The 22,684-nt window shown below is 43.3% G+C and overlaps 1 protein-coding gene across 1 annotated transcript in view; it reads left to right on the plus strand.

Moving 5' to 3' along the window:
• The window catches only part of LOC123769194 (zwei Ig domain protein zig-8), a 166,183-nt gene that overhangs the window by 87,403 nt on the left and 56,096 nt on the right, over positions 1 to 22,684 (plus strand). Inside the window, exon 2 of the mRNA XM_069310011.1 lies at positions 19,482 to 19,544. Within this exon, the coding sequence (XP_069166112.1) occupies positions 19,496 to 19,544 (49 nt within the window). The 5' untranslated portion in view covers positions 19,482 to 19,495. The remainder of the gene's footprint in view (positions 1 to 19,481; positions 19,545 to 22,684) is intronic.

Here is a 22,684-nt window from a genome sequence, read left to right on the forward strand (position 1 = left end):
TATATATATATATTGTGTGTGTGTGTGTGTGTGTGTGTGTGTGTGTGTGTGTGTGTGTGTGTGTGTGTGTGTGTGTGTGTGTGTGTGTGTGTGTGTGTGTGTAAACTAAAGTCTTTGAAAATGTAATAAGTTTTACGAAACGCGCTCAAGTGTCGCGTCAGACTAGAAATAAAAATGAATTTTGGAGAATTTATTTTTGAATTACCACCAACAGTGAAAAGAAACGTAAGAAAGATCGAGAAAATTCGTGTTAGACTTATTAATCTTACTTTTTCGGTCATATTTAATATATATATATATATATATATATATATATATATATATATATATATATATATATATATATATAATCTATTTTCCTCTAATCTGTTTCACTTATTGGACGACTTCTCTTAACAATAAAGTTCTTTCTATTATCTCTGTGACTTGAGTCTCTAGTTGTCAATCTGTAATGTCTCTAACATATCTCCCTCGTTATTCCTTCAGTCTTCCAGTGTGGGGAGATCCAGTTCCCTGTGTCTTTCCATTTAGTTCAATCCCCTCAGCTCAGGAACGAGTCTTGTATATCAATGGACATTTTCTACATTTGTCATAAGTTTTTTCAGATGAGTGGGGTGGGAGTTGTTCCATGCCAGCTAGAGCTGCATACTAAAGATTATGTCTCACATAGGTTATGTATGCATCCTCATCATCATCCTTGCAATATCCCCAACGATACAGGATAGCGAACGTTCCCAAAATATAATCCAATTTAGTAGTTCCTTGAAGCAAACTCCTTGTATTCAGTGAGAGTATTGGAGCCAATACCACTCCCGCTGGCTATGAACACTATTGAAATGCCAAGCGAACCACTGCCTATACTGAGCTCCCCCACAAAAAGCAATTAGTTTACTGAGGTAATCATGCAGATCGCAACTACACAAGGATCGTTCTGCATCAATAGAGAAACTGTGTAAGGAAATATGAGTATCTAATTAAGTTAGGAGAGGAAATGGGGGGGAGGGGAGGGGAGGGGAGGGGGGGGGGAAGAAGGGGGGGGCAGGGGGAGGTATGGGATGATGTCATATTAGTGGAATCCAAACTTGGTTCTTTGGTTGTATGTTGTTGTTTAAGATTCGTTACCTGGAACAACAAATTCCAAGTAGCACGGGCTATGGTGAGCCCGTATTGTGTTCTTTGGTTAAGAGAGATTTTGTGTGTTTTAATGTTTATATTTCAGTCACCCCTTCCCTATTCGTCTCTCTCTCTCTAATGACTCAACCTGACCTTAATAACCGCCCCAATTACCCGTCGAACTAAAGTACAGTTTGAATGCGCTAAATTGAATTCATTCACAGTAGCAGAGCTGTAATTATCAGGACAAAGGGCTAAGCCAGTATGACTACCACATGGAGAGGACATGAGGACAGGATAGGAGCTGGGATAGGAGGACGTGGACGTGCCAAACCACTTGGACCATCGGGGATCGAACGCTGACCTGCAAGCATTAAGATCGTCGCTGTACCGCCCGCTCGAAGTAGTTGGACTTAGCGTAGCTGGCAGACCGATTAATTATTATCTAGCATAAGTACCCGCGACCCATTCGAGATGGCTAAACTGCAGAAAGAGTAATCCAAAACCGGACAGTTCATCCAAGCACTATTGGCATTTTTTCGCGGTCACGAACCTCGAAAGGCATTTCACTGTAACCGTCCTGCCTTCGACACCACACTGAGGAAGCTTATAATGATTAACGTACAACCCGGCCAATGTTTGAACTTAATTTAGTGTTATTCTTGTATGCTTCTCGTCAATTACACGAGTCTCAAACGCTGAAAAACACGAACGACTCGAGTTTGAACAGCCTCGGGGTGCATTTGATGGGGTCAGAGCGAGGAATTACCTCTAAAAGCCGTGTTTTTTGGGTCGCTGGTAAACAGTTTCTATTTCTGCCGGTTGTGCCTTCACAATTAAAGGGTATTTATGGTTTACTTTTGTTAGTCAGGATTATATATTTACACTGGTGGACGGGTTAGCCACTCTGTCTAACTCTGCAACACAGAATCTTTTTTTAGTGAGGGACGAGTTAGGCAGCCTCAGATATTTACTTTCAGACACGTATCTCTTATCATGGAAGAACTAAATAGTCTCAAACCACCTTCAAACGTTTCCATGAATGATACAGGACGCCTCCTCGCTTCACAAGCTCCCTATGATGGGGATTTTCTATTAACTATCCTTTATTCCTCCCGAAACTCATTTATTGATCATCAGGTACTTAGTATCGCTGTTACCCTCTCCCCTACCGACCACAGGAGCATGTATAACTCCAAATCGCAGGCCAAAGTAGCCACAATGGCCTCACCTGTCATAAACAATATATATATATATATATATATATATATACATATATATATATATATATATATACACTATATCACATTTTGTTTCTATATAGTTTTGAGCGCTGGTATAAAGACTATGAAGGCAGGGAATGAATTTGAATTGAAAGCCCCGGGAACTCAATGGAGCGTTCTCTAGGTCGCCCCCAGAGGACTCTGCCCGCAAGTCTTCAGCTCTCTTGTTCAATCTCGCTAATTGCCTAATTAATATGAAAATACACCTGGGAGAACAGCAGTCGGATCTGCATCTTGCCCCGAGGGAGTCTGCGGCACTCTCCACTGGGGCTTGGCACTCTACACTAGGGCCTGGCACTCTCCACCAAGGCCTGGCACTCTCCACCAGGGCCTGACACTCTCCACCAAACCCTGGCACTCTCCACCAAACCCTGGCACTCTCCACAACCCCCTCTTACACCTCGGGAGCAAATCTCACGAAAAATGCATTAATTACAGAAGGAAAAAGTTTAAATTTTCGGTTTTGTTTAACAACGGAAAGTTTATCAAATAACTCGCTACACACTAGTGGGAGAGTGACGCTACACACTAGTGGGAGAGAGTGACGCTACACACTAGTGGGAGAGAGTGACGCTACACACTCGTGGGAGAGTGACGCCACACACTCGTGGGAGAGAGTGACGCTACACACTAGTGGGAGAGAGTGACGCTACACACTCGTGGGAGAGTGACGCTACACACTAGTGGGAGAGAGTGACGCTACACACTAGTGGGAGAGAGTGACGCTACACACTAGTGGGAGAGAGTGACGCTACACACTCGTGGGAGAGTGACGCTACACACTCGTGGGAGAGAGTGACGCTACACACTAGTGGGAGAGAGTGACGCTACACACTCGTGGGAGAGTGACGCTACACACTGTAACAAACTAGGCTGTTGTAAGAATTATCCAGAGTGGTTTATCGACAAAAGAGAATGGGAAGCTGAGCCGCATGGTGACCTGACCCCCAGGGGAATTCGCGGTGGAAATAACCGACGCTTTGTTCATAACGGCGTATAATGAATCATCCTATAGTATTCAAGTAATTTAGAGAAAATTAGCCTTTATTCATTTTGCATTAAAATTGTATTGTATAATAGTACTGGATACAATATCAAGAGTATTCTAATTATTGAGTTTAAGTCACCATCAGTGACGTCACGAATCAGATCTAACTTTTGAGGCGGAGTGACCGGCGGTCATAGGTCAGCAGGGTTGACATGTCTAATATTTCTCAAAGTTTTAATAACCATTTTTGTGATCGGGAACAGCTCTGCCGTTAGAGGCTTGTGTAATTTATTTCAGTAAAATAATTCAACTAGTCTGGATCAATTAAGTACAACCGAGTTTAATTGTTATAACTTAAACCTTGCTAGTAACTGGGTAGAACTTTGACTAGGCGCAAGGATACAATGTTCTGTCTGGGGGAGACGAGACAAGGGAAAAATCAGTGGGGTCACGGAAGCAGCTGGGAGAGGTCAAACATCTTACCTCTCCCCAAGACATCTAGCTGGTCGCCCAAGGTATAGTTGCTATTGTTAATTATAGAAATAGTCTTCTCATTTGCCACTCAGGTCAAGTAGGGAGTGTTAAAGTGATAGGGAGTGAACACATTTAGATTTTGTTTTAGTTTTCTTTTAATAAATTAAATTTGTTATTAATTTGCATTTTATTGTTTCCATGTGTTTTATGTGTATACTTGTCCTGGTCACGTGGTCCACACGAGGCAGAGTTGCATTGGGCGCCGATTCTAACATCGAATCGGAATTATCATTACCGTGTAATTTATTCCACACTCAAGGTCATCGTTTATAGTGGGGATCAAGCCCCTAGGTTGATTAATTAGCGTGATCGATCCAGACCTCGATCATTGCTCTTGTATTACTGGTCTGGTGGTGGCAGCAGAGGTGACTCTAGGGTTTTGTTCAGAGCTTAGGTCACGTCATACTGGGTGTAGAATCCTAAGTCGGTCAATCGTCTTAGGACCACGTGGCGTGGAGTTGGCTTTGTTAAAAGTTTTGGAGTCCCTTGGTTTAGAAATAAAAGTAAGAATACGGGTAGAGGGAGTAGAAAGGAGGAAGAAAAAGAGAGAGGAACCCTAACCCGTGTTACAATGGTGCACAGCGGTGGTTTCAACAATTTTGTTTGAAATTGTTGAAAGGCTCACGCGTCTAGCCGTTCGAACACGTGCGCGGATGCTAGGGAGACAGCCGCGGGCCAGGATTAGCAGTGCGCCCCACAAGTGCGTTTGAGTGGGGATTGGCGAATCTTGGGTCATGCGGGCTGATATGATTAAGGTTAGTTAGTAAGATTAGGTTGTTAAAAATAGATTTATTGAAAAGGAGACCGCTCCGAGTTGATTGGACTGGGTACCATACTCGACCCATTGCAATTAATTCAGAGGTGTTGGGAGCCACCATACTCTCAACAGCAGTTCCTTGAGGGCTGTCGGGGGCGGATATATCTGTGGGACGCCAGTAGATAGTCCGAGGGCGTTATTAGACGACCCAAAACGCTAAGGAAAAACGTAATCCGTGAAGGGCGTTGCGGCCTCCGAGGGACGGACTAGTAACCTACCTAGCAGCGATTCAACAACTAAGTGATCGCACACTTAGTGGAGGTTGAGTCGTCCCTAGTCATAATTGTTGCTGAAAGCTGCGTGTCGCTCTGTTGGAACCTAGATGGTGTGGCCTCTAGGCTAGGTGTGGTACGGCGAGCCGGTAGGAACAATTATAAGATTAAGTCGAGTGCATTTTTTTAATTAAGTATACTTAAATTTATAAAGTAATTTCCGTTTATTTGCGTTGTTCTAGATTAATTTTTCCCCTAAATTCAATCCCCGGTTAAAATTTTTCCCAAGTGTTTAGCATTTTCTTGCATATTAGGCTAAGTGCGTACGTTAAGTTTTGTTATTCCCTGTTCTATTAGTCTAAGTCAGAGGCGTTGTTAATCCTCTGGACTTAGGGCTATATGTCGGTCACGATAGATAAGTGAAGGAGTTTAAGGGATAGTAAGTTGCGTGTAAATGTTATTTGTCCGCGGAATATTTCTAAGTATTTTGGGATAAGTTTTCGGCTAAGTCAATGTCGGAAACTCGTTAACTGTAATTAATTTGTATTCGTGGGTCACGTGTATGATCTGGGCGTCATTAGGATTCTCCAGTCGATGCGAGTGATAGCTTATAGTTTTTACCAGTAAGACGGTAGAATTGTGTTTTTAGACTTAGAATTCTGTTTTCAGTAGAAACGTAGGTGGAAAATTTCCCAAGTCCAGCTTGGGCTAGAATCTGACTTTTTGGCGGAAATTCTAATTTTCAGGTTTCGTGTATATCCTAGGGTCAGTATTACTCTCTAGTGCGCGCAAGGGACGTAATTCTGTTCGTAAAACATTAAACAGTGATAATTACATTTTTGCCGAATTTAGTTATTTTTCGAGAAAATCGTGTTGTAATTTTGTCAGAGTCCATTTGAGGTGAAAATCTCTGATTTTGACGAAAAATCGAATTAGTGAGTGTTGAAACCGCCCGAAGTGTCAGTATTGTTCTGTATACAACGTCAGTAGTAAATAATAACGTATTTATACCTGGGAACGAGAAACCCAAATTTTTGTGAATTAAAGGAGTTTTGTGATATTTGGGGTGATAGAATATTTTTCCCTCGGAGTCAGAAAAATTGGCAGAGTTCAGCAATTGAGTAAAAACGCAGTTTTTGATAAAAATTCAATTTTTAGTAAGCATTTATAGGTCCTGGGTGTCTATATTAATCGCTAGAGCGGTTTATTAACGTAAAACTAGTTATTTGTCCTTCAGAACAAAAATTTTGATTTTTCAGCGTTTAAGCGAAAAAGCGCGGGACTTAGTTTTTTTCAGCGCAGCTGGTCCCGCTCCATCAGTCATCAGTGGCCACGCTGCTCACTTCAAGCGCGTTTAGTATTCAAGTACAGTAAATATTCTTTATTAATCCATCACGAGTGCTACGCGTTAGTTGCGTTATCATTTAAATTGTTTTATATAAATTAGATTCTTTAATTTTTTTAACGTAAAGGACTTAGGTTTCAACAATAGACCTGCGGGATATTTCACGGTCAGACACGAGTGCGGGGCAGACACTCATTCATTGGATTCACTTCAGCGATTCTCTCGATAAATCGGTGTATTTCCTATTTTGGGAATTTAGTAGTTTTCTCTTAGAATAGAGTTGTGATTTTTTATTTTGTATAAGATCACGGTTGTAGTGAGTCCGGGTCGAGGGTGTACTAAAGGGTAGTTTAGGAGACGTGGCACACCAGGAATCACAGAAAATGTTTAACCCAGATAATGACCAGTCAGTGGGGACCAGTGGGAGTGGAAGTGGAAGTGTAGAGGACAGCACCTCTTCCGACACCACTGGGGACCACCTAGGTACACCTCATCCGTCACTACAACAACCCCAACCCCATCCTCAATTCCCATACCAACCCCATCCTCAATTCCCATACCAACCCCATCCTCAGTTCCCATACCAACCCTTCCCCCAACCCCAGGTCACTCCATACCCATTCCAACCCCAGGCCACCCCATACCCATACCAACCCCAGGCCACCCCATACCCATACCAACCCCAGGCCACCCCATACCCATACCAACCCCAGGCCACCCCATACCCATACCAACCCCAGGCCACCCCATACCCATACCCATTCCAACCCCAGGCCACCCCATACCCATACCCATTCCAGCCCCAGGCCACCCCATACCCACCCCAACCCCAATCCACACCCCAGCCTGAGGTCACCCACACCATACCTCAACCCCAACCTCCATCCACACCCCAACCCCAGGCCACCCACACCATACCTCAACCCCAACCTCAATCCACACCCCAACCCGAGGCCACCCACACCATACCTCAACCCCAACCTCCATCCACACCCCAACCCCAGGCCACCCACACCATACCTCAACCCCAACCCCAGGCCGCCACAGCCTTAGACAGGCAGATGCGCACGGAGACGCCGGGCACTCAGTTGTCGCCATACGTAGAGGCGTTAAGTAAAGGCGAGGGAGCCAAGCCGAGGAACTGTGGCGCGGGTTCATCAGGCGGGAAGCAGCCCTCAGCTGCAAGTTCGAGCCACCCTGCGCGGGGTACCAACAGAGATCCGCGGAGGTGTTACTCCTGCTGGAAGCGCGGGCATATACAGAGGGATTGCGAAGTCACTCCTACGAAAGCATGAAAGCAGGCTCCTAGTGATGGTAGGCCTACTTTTGAGGTGAAAGTGGAAGCTGTGAGATTGACAGCTTTTGTTGATACAGGAAGCCAGGCGACGGTAATTAAAAAGTCAGCCTTCAGCAATTTTAAGTATGCACGTCTTCAACGTTGCGCGAAGACATTAACAGCAGTCAATGGGGAAAAGATTGAGATCGTAGGTCAAGGTACTGTTAATTTTGAGATTGATGGGGCATTGCAGCCTCACACATGTACGATCGTAGAGAACCTTGATTTTCCTGGTCACATCTTAATGGGAACTGATTTTCTGTCGCGATTTAATTATTCCTTGTCTGCTCAAAAAGGGGCTAGGAACTGCAGGTTGCAGTTGGGACAGACTTCCTACCCAGTGGAGATGATCGACCATCCCCCAGTTGTAGCTTCAATTAAGAGGAAGCTGAAATATAATGCGCACTATCCAAAATTGATTTTTAAGTCTCTTCCAGACACAGTTAAGAGGTCATGCGCCTTGCATGCATTGACCAAACAGAGTTGCCCACCACATTCTGTTAAATTTATTAAAGTAGCCGTGGGACGTCACATACAACCAGGTACCACCCTTCAGGTGGCTGGGAGATGTGATAGTTTATTAATTCCTCATCACTTAGTTGTAGTGCTCGATAAAGGTGCACTCATTCCAGTTGTCAATCTTTCACATAAGACTTTTCGCTTCAGGGCAGGTGATAGGGTATCTCAGGGAACCATGGTGGAGGACACAGAAATCTTTCACCATGAGTCAGCTGAGACGCCAGCCGTCACTGCACAATGTAGTGCACTAAATATGTTGAACACTAAAACACCATCCAAAGTACGATACGAGACGAGAAATGTTGCACAGAATGTTGAGGAAGTGGAAAAATTAATTTCAGCACTTGATTTGCAACATGTTGCACAGGCAGATAGGAAGGCACTGAGAGGAGTTTTACGAAAATTCCCGAAATTGTTTGCGACAGAGGATGACCAGATTGGTCTCCTTGATAAGATCGAGCACACCATTCCAACTGGTGACCATTTGCCTGTGTACACAAGACAGTGGAGGTTGCCGGAACAGGCAAAGAACATTATCAGGGAGGAGTGCCAGAAAATGTTGAGACAGGGCGTAATAGAGCCTAGTACGTCACCGTGGCTCTCTCCTGTTGTGCTAGTTCGGAAACCGGACGGTAGTTATCGTTTCTGTGTTGACTACCGGAAGGTGAACGAATTAACTAAGGGTGATGTGTATCCGTTGCCCCGAATACAGGAGATAATAGATCAATTTGGTGCTGCTAAGTATTTCTCAACTCTTGACGCAAAATCGGCGTATTGGGCGATTCCGGTGGCAGAACAGGATAGGGAAAAAACAGCATTCTCGGATGGTAGGCACACTTATCAATTCCGTAGGATGCCGTTTGGTTTGAAGACAGCGCCTTCGTCGTTTCAGAGGGCCATCAACTTTATCCTTAGTCCGGTACTGGGTAGGCATTCTTTAGCGTACCTGGATGATGTTGTGATATATTCCAGGACGTTTGAGGAACACCTACAGGACTTGACTGAGACTTTGAAGTTGTTAGATCAGGCAGGTTTCAGGCTGAATGTTCAGAAGTGCACCTTGGCGGCTCAGAAATTCAAATTTCTGGGGTTCCAGGTGTGCCCAGACGGTATCCGACCTGACCCAGATTCTTGCCGCGCCATTGCTGACATGCCTACTCCAAGGACAGCAAAGGACGTGCGTAGGTTTTTGGGGGCGGCCGGATATTTTCGTCGTCACATTGAAGGTTTCGCTGGCATTTCAGCACCCCTGACTGATCTGACAAAGAAAAATGCGAAGTTTGTGTGGAAATCAGAACATGACGAGGCCTATCGCAAACTGAAAGACCAACTAATCACGACACCGGTATTGGCTATTCCTGATTTTGAGAAAGAGTGGGAAGTGCACACTGACGCCAGCGGTATTGCTATTGGCGGGTGCTTAATTCAGCGAGACGCAGATAATTTACCCCATCCAGTAGCCTATTTCAGTAGGAAGGTCAAAGGACCTGAAGTTCGTTATTCAGCTACGGATCGGGAGGCACTGGCAGTAGTAGAATCAGTTAGGTATTTCGAGCCTTACCTATTTCAGCGGCATTTTGTAATCTACACAGACCATCGAGCGTTAACACATATATTTAAAAAGCGAACGAAATGCCCACGAATGTCACGCTGGTCTCACGAACTTTCGGCCCACTCATTCCAGATCTTGTACAAGCCTGGTCCAGCACATGTTGTGCCAGATACGCTAAGTAGAAATATAGCGGCAATGCAGATTAATGAAAATATTGAAACCATTCCATCAGATAAAATGAGAGAATACCAGATGAGCGAGTCTAGATGGAAAGAGATTATTGAGTATTTAGAGGGAGGAAAATACCCCAAAAAGAAAAAGAATTTACCTATACATGATTTTGAAATGAAACAGGGCGTCCTGTATTATGTTAATAGCCAGAATGATAGGGCAGTATTTCAGCTAGTTATTCCGGACGCGTTGCGGTCATCAGCGTTGAAGCTTGCACATGCTTCAAAAATTGCAGGGCATCCGGGGATCTTTAAAACACACTTAAAAGCAAAGTCTCTATTTTATTTTCCAGGATTACTTTCTGAGGTAATCAATTTCGTGAAGTCGTGCCCTCGTTGCCAGAGGAGGAAAGGCACCCTTAAGGTACAAGCCCCACTTCAGGAATTTCCTGAAATTCGCGAACCGTTAGATCGTGTGGGGGCCGATCTGATTGATTTACACCACAGTCATTCAGGAAATAGATATGTGTTGGTACTAGTTGACCATCTGTCTAGATACACTACACTAGTTGCATTACCTCAGAAGGATTCTCGTACGGTTGCAGATGCATTCTTGCGTAGGTTCGTTACTGTATTCGGACCTCCTAAAGTTTTAGTCTCTGACCGGGGTCAAGAATTCAATGGGAATATATTTAGAGAAGTTTGTAAGATTTTAGAGACAACTTCGGCTTTTACAACGGCCTACCACCCACAAGCAAACGGAATGACGGAACGGACTAATCGTTCAGTCAAGGATATGCTTGCAATCCTTGCTGAACATGATGCAAACACCTGGGATGAACACCTACCCTATGTTCAGTTCGCCTTGAATACTGCCATCCACCAATCAATTAACACCCAACCACTTCATTTGTTTACTGGTAATTCATGCAATTTCCCGTCAGGTCTGCTTAACAGACATAATGTTGCATACGGGGAGGACTATCCTTCAGAGGTCCTTGGAAAAATGAGAAATGCATGGAATATTGCAGCTGAAGCGTCCAAGAAGGCACGGACTCGGTATGCTCATTTTTATGACAAGAAAGTGCGCCCTCTTGAGTTGAAGGAAGGAAGCCTCGTATTGAGAGTGAATGAGGCTGCGCCCGCCAATCAGAGCAGGAAACTAGCTCCGAGGTGGCGAGGACCCTATAGAGTAATTAAAAGGGCGGGGCCGGTTAATCTTGTTATAAAAGGAGTGTTCGAGGACCAGGTGGAAAGGACAATTCACGTGAATAAATTGAAACATTATCATGCTAGAGAGGAATTAGAACTGCCTTCAGCGGGTCTAGTTCCTGACTCAGCAGTGCTGACTCATGGCTTCACCGACGAGTCAGAAGATGAGGATGACCCTCTGTCATCGCTCATCAGTAGTCAGGTGCAGTCTCGCCACCCTATGGTGACGAGATCTCGCGCTGTACAGTAAAGTAACTTCCTTAGTTAGTATAATTTAGTATTGATTAGATTTTCCTGTAAAGGCAATGAGTTGTACTATGTCTATACTTAACTCAGGTAGCAACTTTTACCGTGCTCTGGGGTTCCACCTCCACCAAACCCAGAGTATATCTATGCTTCCGCTGTGTTGTGTCTGTCTGTTCCCAGGTCTGATTGGTACGCCGACCCAGTTGTTCCAGCCACACGTGAACCCTTGTCTGTAAAGACCGAGGGGGGAGGCACGTTACACAAAGCCCTCCCCCCACTAGACCCAGTAACCCATACATCAGTTACTTTGGGGATGAGTGACTGTCCAAGAGTCACCCGGCCGACGCCTCACGTCACTAACGAGGTTGTCAGGGCCAGCGAGCTGTCCACATTATAGCAGTCACCGGAGGTGCCATACAACGCCGGGGTAGCTGTCTCGAGATCACCAATACCCACCTGCTGCGTCATCAAGACTGCAGCCATTCCAGCAGTGTTGGAGGAGAGGTCAAGAAATGGAAGCACGTAGCAGTACTCAAGAATTTCGCCGGAAGATTAATGATTACGTCATCTGAAGTAACAAGAAAGCAGAAGTAAGGCGGTCACAGGTGGAAGGCACGGTTTCCCTACAGAGTACCGGGACTCGCCAATAGAAGGTCGCAAAATTGTCTCCTTTGGCCTAAAGTCGGCGGTACGAGGGTATGCACAGTTGGTGTTTACGGCCTAGTAACCTGGTGACATCAAGAAACGCCTGAGATGACGTGAGCAATGATGGAAGACGAGATTCACCTGTTCTGCAAACAAGCAACCCGCCTCTACGACCTTCTGACACCACTCCTGCTAAGAGACACCGTTGGTACATCCAGTCCTGCTCTGCTGTGGTCATCTGCGACAAGTTTAACATCAAGACTACCGTGTGAACTGTGATTGATACGAAGGCGTGTGGACTGTCGAGAGCAAGATTAATGGCCGAAGTAACAGTATTCTACAGCTGTCACTTGGCACTCCGCTCTACTACACTCTGTCGTCATTCAGGAGTACCGGATGGGAGTACAAGAGGACCAGGTATTGATGTCTACACATGAGAAGAAGCAAGATCGACACCGTCATCGTCAGCGACTACATTCAGCATCCAGCAGCATCGATTTTTTTTTTTTGTTTACTCAATATGAACAATTGATACAAAACAACAAAGTTGGCTCTGAACATCTGTGTAAAGAACATCTGGACACTTTTGTTTAAATGTTGAAAAACAGAGTTAGAATCACAATACTTTATAAATGTTGAAAAACAGATTTAAAATAATAATTCTAGTATAATATATGAATTTTACTCTATAAATTGGTCAGTAATCAAAATCGAAGCCCCTGTGTAATTGTCTCAGCCCAGAACAAACGGTTATGGAAAATTATGTTGTGCTATTTTTTTTCAGAATGTTTGAACACAGGAGAGGCGGACCAATATAAACATTGACACTTCTAGTGAGTGAGAACACTTGGCTGTACAGTCAGCTGAAACCTGTGATATAGTATAGGAATTTTTTTTTTATTTTTAGATACATGTAATAAACATTAGGTGTGTTCCTTAACATGTCAAGGTTGACATTGATGGGGAGTGGTTAGTACACGGATGTGTACCTGATAGTTCTGTAGTACGCTCCCGGATGACTGAAAGTTCAGTCTGAACTTATAACTTTAATGTTTATGTTTGAGCACGGTGTGGCCGGCTCTAGAGGACACATGGACTTGGCTAGTGAAGAGCCAAGAGAGTTTAATAGCTAGTTTTTGATGGTAGAGTAGGGACATGTTATTTAGCTATGTCAGTAAGGATAGGATGTATGTTTCCTGATATTGGAGGATTGCTGTCAGTTGACAGCTGAGAAATTTATGAAATATGAACATGTTCATTATGATGTTGGACTATTATTTGTCAAATTTTATTAGTTAGGTTAGCTTTTGTTTGTGGCATGAGTTGAATTGTGGGTTTGGATACTAAACCTCGTGAATTTTAACAAATTAACAAGGTTTACTAAGTGCTTGTGCGGGGGGGTTGTAACAAACTAGGCTGTTGTAAGAATTATCCAGAGTGGTTTATCGACAAAAGAGAATGGGAAGCTGAGCCGCATGGTGACCTGACCCCCAGGGGAATTCGCGGTGGAAATAACCGACGCTTTGTTCATAACGGCGTATAATGAATCATCCTATAGTATTCAAGTAATTTAGAGAAAATTAGCCTTTATTCATTTTGCATTAAAATTGTATTGTATAATAGTACTGGATACAATATCAAGAGTATTCTAATTATTGAGTTTAAGTCACCATCAGTGACGTCACGAATCAGATCTAACTTTTGAGGCGGAGTGACCGGCGGTCATAGGTCAGCAGGGTTGACATGTCTAATATTTCTCAAAGTTTTAATAACCATTTTTGTGATCGGGAACAGCTCTGCCGTTAGAGGCTTGTGTAATTTATTTCAGTAAAATAATTCAACTAGTCTGGATCAATTAAGTACAACCGAGTTTAATTGTTATAACTTAAACCTTGCTAGTAACTGGGTAGAACTTTGACTAGGCGCAAGGATACAATGTTCTGTCTGGGGGAGACGAGACAAGGGAAAAATCAGTGGGGTCACGGAAGCAGCTGGGAGAGGTCAAACATCTTACCTCTCCCCAAGACATCTAGCTGGTCGCCCAAGGTATAGTTGCTATTGTTAATTATAGAAATAGTCTTCTCATTTGCCACTCAGGTCAAGTAGGGAGTGTTAAAGTGATAGGGAGTGAACACATTTAGATTTTGTTTTAGTTTTCTTTTAATAAATTAAATTTGTTATTAATTTGCATTTTATTGTTTCCATGTGTTTTATGTGTATACTTGTCCTGGTCACGTGGTCCACACGAGGCAGAGTTGCATTGGGCGCCGATTCTAACATCGAATCGGAATTATCATTACCGTGTAATTTATTCCACACTCAAGGTCATCGTTTATAGTGGGGATCAAGCCCCTAGGTTGATTAATTAGCGTGATCGATCCAGACCTCGATCATTGCTCTTGTATTACTGGTCTGGTGGTGGCAGCAGAGGTGACTCTAGGGTTTTGTTCAGAGCTTAGGTCACGTCATACTGGGTGTAGAATCCTAAGTCGGTCAATCGTCTTAGGACCACGTGGCGTGGAGTTGGCTTTGTTAAAAGTTTTGGAGTCCCTTGGTTTAGAAATAAAAGTAAGAATACGGGTAGAGGGAGTAGAAAGGAGGAAGAAAAAGAGAGAGGAACCCTAACCCGTGTTACAACACTCGTGGGAGAGAGTGACGCTACACACAAGTGGGAGAGAGTGACGCTACACACTCGTGGGAGAGAGTGACGCTACACACAAGTGGGAGAGGGTGACGCTACACACAAGTGGGAGAGAGTGACGCTACACACTAGTGGGAGAGTGACGCTACACACTAGTGGGAGAGAGTGACGCTACACACTAGTGGGAGAGAGTGACGCTACACACTCGTGGGAGAGTGACGCCACACACTCGTGGGAGAGAGTGACGCTACACACTAGTGGGAGAGAGTGACGCTACACACTCGTGGGAGAGTGACGCTACACACTAGTGGGAGAGAGTGACGCTACACACTAGTGGGAGAGAGTGACGCTACACACTAGTGGGAGAGAGTGACGCTACACACTAGTGGGAGAGAGTGACGCTACACACTCGTGGGAGAGTGACGCTACACACTCGTGGGAGAGAGTGACGCTACACACTAGTGGGAGAGAGTGACGCTACACACTCGTGGGAGAGTGACGCTACACACTCGTGGGAGAGAGTGACGCTACACACAAGTGGGAGAGAGTGACGCTACACACTCGTGGGAGAGAGTGACGCTACACACAAGTGGGAGAGGGTGACGCTACACACAAGTGGGAGAGAGTGACGCTACACACTAGTGGGAGAGTGACGCTACACACTAGTGGGAGAGGGTGACGCTACACACTAGTGGGAGAGAGTGACGCTACACACTCGTGGGAGAGTGACGCTACACACTCGTGGGAGAGAGTGACGCTACACACAAGTGGGAGAGAGTGACGCTACACACAAGTGGGAGAGAGTGACGCTACACACAAGTGGGAGAGGGTGACGCTACACACAAGTGGGAGAGAGTAACGCTACACACTAGTGGGAGAGAGTGACGCTACACACTAGTGGGAGAGAGTAACGCTACACACTAGTGGGAGAGAGTGACGCTACACACTAGTGGGAGAGAGTGACGCTACACACTAGTGGGAGAGTGACGCTACACACTAGTGGGAGAGAGTGACGCTACACACAAGTGGGAGAGAGTTACGCTACACACTAGTGGGAGAGAGTGGCGCTACACACTAGTGGGAGAGAGTTACGCTACACACTAGTGGGAGAGAGTAACGCTACACACTAGTGGGAGAGGGTGACGCTACACACTAGTGGGAGAGAGTAACGCTACACACTAGTGGGAGAGAGTAACGCTACACACTAGTGGGAGAGAGTGACGCTACACACTAGTGGGAGAGGGTGACGCTACACACTAGTGGGAGAGGGTGACGCTACACACTAGTGGGAGAGAGTGACGCTACACACTAGTGGGAGAGAGTGACGCTACACACTAGTGGGAGAGAGTAACGCTACACACTAGTGGGAGAGGGTGACGCTACACACTAGTGGGAGAGTAACGCTACACACTAGTGGGAGAGGGTGACGCTACACACTAGTGGGAGAGGGTGACGCTACACACTAGTGGGAGAGGGTGACGCTACACACTAGTGGGAGAGGGTGACGCTACACACTAGTGGGAGAGTAACGCTACACACTAGTGGGAGAGAGTGACGCTACACACTAGTGGGAGAGAGTAACGCTACACACTAGTGGGAGAGGGTGACGCTACACACTAGTGGGAGAGTAACGCTACACACTAGTGGGAGAGGGTGACGCTACACACTAGTGGGAGAGGGTGACGCTACACACTAGTGGGAGAGGGTGACGCTACACACTAGTGGGAGAGGGTGACGCTACACACTAGTGGGAGAGTAACGCTACACACTAGTGGGAGAGAGTGACGCTACACACTAGTGGGAGAGAGTAACGGTACACACTAGTGGGAGAGGGTGACGCTACACACTAGTGGGAGAGAGTGACGCTACACACTAGTGGGAGAGAGTAACGCTACACACTAGTGGGAGAGAGTAACGCTACACACTAGTGGGAGAGAGTGACGCTACACACTAGTGGGAGAGAGTAACGCTACACACTAGTGGGAGAGAGTAACGCTACACACTAGTGGGAGAGAGTGACGCTACACACTAGTGGGAGAGAGTAACGCTACACACTAGTGGGAGAGAGTGACGCTACACACTAGTGGGAGAGAGTGACGCTACACACTAGTGGGAGAGAGTAACGCTACACACTAGTGGGAGAGAGTAACGCTACAGACTAGTGGGAGAGAGTGACGCTACACACTAGTGGGAGAGAGTAACGCTACACACTAGTGGGAGAGAGTGACGCTACACACTAGTGGGAGAGAGTGACGCTACACACTAGTGGGAGAGAGTAACGCTACACACTAGTGGGAGAGAGTAACGCTACAGACTAGTGGGAGAGAGTGACGCTACACACTAGTGGGAGAGAGTAACGCTACACACTAGTGGGAGAGTGACGCTACACACTAGTGGGAGAGTAACGCTACACACTAGTGGTAGAGAGTAACGCTACACACTTATATAGAGCCAAAACAAACCCTGAGGCGAAGTTTCTTGCGATTATCTCAAACGACTATTCATGGTCATTGGAGTCGTAACTGACTCATGCGATTCATGCTCGCTTTGGCTAATTGCAAGAACTCCATTTTCTTTGCCGCTCAATATGCATAAAGCATTGAGGCGAGTTAAGGAAAATGAATATATGGGAATTCTGCTTGCGGGAAGCAATAGAGGCTGTCATTGGCTCTAGCACAAACCTTGTTGCTCTTGCTGTTCCTTCTCTTTTGTGTTTTTTGTCTCTGTTGGCTCTTTTTTGTGACTTTTTTGGTCTAGGAGAGAGAGAGAGAGAGAGAGAGAGAGAGAGAGAGAGAGAGAGAGAGAGAGAGAGAGAGAGAGAGAGAGAGAGAGAGAGAGAGAGAGAGACAGACAGACAGAGAGACAGAGAGAGAGAGAGAGAGAGAGAGAGAGAGAGAGAGAGAGAGAGAGAGAGAGAGAGAGAGAGAGAGAGAGAGAGAGAGAGACAGACAGACAGAGAGAGAGACAGAGAGAGACAGAGAGAGAGACAGAGAGACAGAGAGAGACAGAGACAGAGAGAGAGAGAGAGAGAGAGAGAGAGAGAGAGAGAGAGAGAGAGAGAGAGAGAGAGAGACAGACAGACAGAAAATTTTTTTACTGTCTGTCTATATATCTCAAATATACACTACACGATTAACTACCTATTAGACTCTATGCACCTCTAACCACTAAACATTACACACAGAAATCACAATAGCGTGATGCATCAAATGAACAAATCCACAAGGGCCGTGATGAAGGGTTCGAATCTATGTCTGAGAGGATCTCAGACACGTCTTAATCGACTAGGCCACGACATGGGAAAAAGAATTGCAACCGGGAGCGTCACTGGCCTCACACGGATCCTGCAGCCTCTCCGAGACACAAACCAAAGTTTTACACAATTCCCCCCATGCACTCGGGCTGTGTCAATAAGCTGTCCTACCTCTTTGCCCTAGACTTCACCATATCGTGGCCTAATCGATTAAGGCGCATCTGGGATCCTCTCAGACGTAAGTTCGAATCCCCATCACGACCCTTGTGGATTTGCTTCACTAAATATTATAACCCAAAATTAAATAATCGTGTTAACCACCAACACAAAATAAATCAGTTAACCACTTATAACTCCCAAATTGTTCACAAGGTGATGTTAACAATCCAAAATGGTCCTATAGAATAAAGTTAAAGCAGCGACGCAGAATATAAACCATAAACACCGCTAATGAATCCCTTCGTGAATGTGAATCACGTGAATAAATTCTCATCCTTTGGGAGGGAGAGAGAGAGAGGGTTTCCGAGCGCATTCGATATTTCAGGCAGCGCTGGAAGTAGTTGGCTGGCGTACGACTCAACCATAACTTTCTTGGCTAAATATGACCACCATATTAGCGATTTTTGCTGCGGCTTTTACCACTAAAATACAGGCTCCATGGCCCGTGGATACATTAAAACATATTTATGAACGCGATTCGATTTTGTATAAGTTCCGAATGACAATGGATGTTTGAAAGTGGTAGTGGAGGAGTTTGTTACTGCGTTTAGCTATCGCTGACTACTGACTATCGCTGGCTATCGCTGGTTCCCGCTCGCTATCGCTGGCTACTGACTACCGCTTGCTATCGCTGACTACTGACTATCGCTCGCTATTGTTGGTTCCCGCTCGCTATCGCTGACTACTGACTATCGCTCGCTATCGTTGGTTCCCGCTCGCTATCGCGGGATTGAACCCTGGTGCGAGAGTAAGTTGGATTTGAAATATATAAATAATCAAATATAATATATATATAATTCAGAAATATATAAACTCATTAGAAGGGTTACCCGGTGATTCCCGGGTCTACCCCTCAAATAGGTTGTTTCATATGAGTGCTGGGAAACCCCTTGACCGCAAATCTACCATCTACCCCAGTTGCTCTACCACGTCTACCCGATCTGATTTGTATATTATATATATATATATATATATATATATATATATATATATATATATATATATATATATATATATATATATATATATATTAGGTCTCTCGCTGATATCTAAATCATTTGATAGAACAAACGATAAAACTCTATGGACTAAGCTTCGAACATTTGAGCTACAACTTTACAAGATTTTGTCACAATGTTAAAATACACTGCTGGCTATAATGTTGGTTGAATGTTTGTTACAATGTTGCTACAATGTTTGCTATAATGTTGTTACAATGTTTTTTACAATGTTGTTAAAGGTCTGTCACCATGTTGCTACACTGTTACAATGTTTGCCACTATGTTGATACAATGTTTTGTCACTATGTAGCTACAATGTTTTGTCACTATGTTGCTACAATGTTTTGTCACTATGTTGCTACAATGTTTTTTACAATGTTGCTACAATGTTACAGGTCTGCGGGTCGGGATGGCAATCATGTTGATGGCGAGAGTGTCTCTGTTCTTCAGTTACCTTGGTGAGTGCCTGAAGCCTTAATTGCTAACTTTACCCTAAATTATTAATTAAATAATTATTATATATGAATATTCTTAAACATATAATAAATACTTTAATAATTCTAGTGTTAGTCACTCTCATGACCTTCCTGAGTCAGGAGAAGGTTATAATGTTTATATATTTATGCATATACAAGAAGGTATATGACTACCCAAAGGCTCTCTTCCCACCTTATCTCTAAACACCTCCTATCTCTCACCAGTCAGTGCAGAGACTGACTGACTGACTGGCTGGACGCAGCGTTGAACTGGCTGTTACTCGGAATATCTGAGGCGAGATTAATGTGTACAATCAGAGCCGGATTTCCATACTCGCCTGAATGATTGCTTCATTGTGGCAATGTACGGATTTGGGATGGGATAGAAGGGAGGTGGCTGAATTAGGGTGGAAGAGAACAGGATAGAAAGGGTGGAAAGGGGAATGGAAAGGTGGTATTGTGTAGGATAGAGGTAGGACCTTTTGGGCTAATTCAGTGATACAAAGCAAAATTGTTTTGAAACTTTTCTGTATCCAAAAGCCCATCTTCGTACTTTTGTACAATTAGTTCATACAAGTACTGTTAATAATTAGAATTAAGCCTTAAAAATATATTCATATTATTGAGACTGTAATTAGCCATGAAATGCATTCAGTAAATCTATTTGAAAACTCTATTAAAAATGCATTCAACACTTTCCATTTAATCAATGTATTTCAACAAATATATTCAACTAAAGTATTAAAAAAAAAGTATTCATCAAAATCATTTAACAAATGTATTTAAGAAATGAATTCAAAGAATAAGCGAAAAAAATGTATTGAAGAAAAGAATTAAAAAAATCCATTCAACACAAATGTTCGACAAAAGCATTGAACAAAAGCATCAAAAGCACTCATCAAAAGTACTTATCAAAAGTACTTATCAAAAGTATTCAACAAATTACCATGTTAGAGAATATCGGACGCAAATTGTTAAAAAAAAAAAAATAATAGTATCATCACAGCGTTGTTCATCCAGTGAGTAATTATCTTCATACACCATTTTCACCCTAAATGAATAATGAGTAACAGCTCTATTATCTATACATATGTATGCCTCAATGAATTATGCACATATGTATAATTCAAATTATAATTTGTATATATTGTAAAAAAAAACGTACCGGTAATCCAGGATTATTAATCTTTTACAAATTTGTAACGAAAACGCAAAATTTTTTTTTACTGTAATACAATAATGCAAATTGTGATTTACAAATTAACAAGATTGTGACGTCATATCTCTATTACATTGGCCTAAATGCTACAAATAATAATATTACCCAAAATGTGTAGGCCTAACTGGGTGTGAGCACAGACAAATATTATAATTAGTCTATTATATATTTTACCAATTAATAATTTAAACAGGCGGACGAATAAATTATTTGGATTGTGAATTGGATATGCTTATCACAGTGAGGAAGTGTCAATCATCTGGCAGAGAGAGAGAGAGAGAGAGAGAGAGAGAGAGAGAGAGAGAGAGAGAGAGAGAGAGAGAGAGAGAGACATATATATGTCTCTCTCTCTCTCTCTCACACACACACACACACACCTCTGGCCCTTATACGTTCTCATAAAACAGCGTCTCCGCTCACAAATTCAGAATTGAATCGACATCTTTATTTCGCTACACATATGACTGATAGTCACATGTTTCTGGCCCTTCAGGAGGGCGTCTCTGGGGCCCAGCATCCCCATTTTTTCCCAATGGAAAGAAATAATCCATTTTTCTTGTGAAAGGGAATAAAACAAAGGGTAAAGGAGTTAGATAAATAAATAGGGAAGGAAAGGGGGAGCTATCCCCCATTCGACCCCTCCACACCCCCAATTATATTTTAACAACAGACTGTAATTACATTTCTTAAATATAATCCAATTAGAGCCTCGATGATTGTTTTAACATAATTACCAGAGCGATGCAGAAATCCTCTCACGAGTGAATCATATTCCAAAATATTTTACTTGTTAACATCGATTTCTAATTCGCTGTATAGATATAAATTGGGCATGATAAAGTGCTTGTTAAGTTCAATGGTGGTTGGGTCGTTGATCGCTGGTTCACAGTGCGAGTGGCATGCATGGTTGTTGAGTAGTTACACTAACTTAGGCTGTTAGTTACAGTAGTTAAGGTATCGGCACTATAGATAATGTCACTTAGGAAAATTTACGGTGTATTAGGAATTTTGACTTATAAGAATATATTGATCCAAATAATGATATTATAGTGATTAAAATAGATAATATTGAACCAAATAATGAGATTATAGTGATTAAAATAGAGATAATATTGATCCAAATAATGAGATTATAGTGATTAAAATAGAGATAATATTGATCCAAATAATGAGATTATAGTGATTAAAATAGATATAATATTGATCCAAATAATGAGATTATAGTGATTAAAATAGAGATAATATTGATCCAAATAATGAGATTATAGTGATTAAAGAAGATATAATATTGATCCAAATAATGAAATTATAGTGATAAAGTGTATAGTACTCTATTTACTCAAAGCAAATAATGTACGCGAGTTTTTCATGTCTTAACGAGGTCGTTCAGACTTGAAGAAGTTACGAGCTCGTTCGCAGCTAATGGCCTAATGAGCTCGTTCAGAACTGATGAGCAGCGAGTTCGCTCAAAATATAATTTAGTTAATAAATTCTTTCCCCGAGCTGAAGGAATACATTTCAGACTTAATAAAGTAGTTAAGTCTTGTCAAAGTCTGACTTACATTGACTAGGTGAATTCATAGCATGAGCTTCACGCCTCTATATGTATGAATGGTGACCAAACCTCGGTTCAGAAGATAGTGAAGCAAGGACAACGTTTCGGTCCTTCCTGTGGACCATTAGCAAGTCGTGTAGACTTGATAATGATCCAAGACGGACCGAAACGTCGTCGTCGTCACTTCACTATCTTCTGAACCGTGGTTTGGTCACTATTTCTTCAGCTCCGTTATGGTGACTCATCGTCTGTATACATACAAATGTCCAGCACAGCAGCATGTATACATACACAATATACAGAGCACAACATTTATACATTAAAATGTGCAAAACGTTTATCTTTCAA

The sequence above is a fragment of the Procambarus clarkii genome, chromosome 66, assembly GCF_040958095.1.
Source record: "Procambarus clarkii isolate CNS0578487 chromosome 66, FALCON_Pclarkii_2.0, whole genome shotgun sequence".
NCBI classification, from domain to species: Eukaryota; Metazoa; Arthropoda; class Malacostraca; order Decapoda; family Cambaridae; genus Procambarus; species Procambarus clarkii.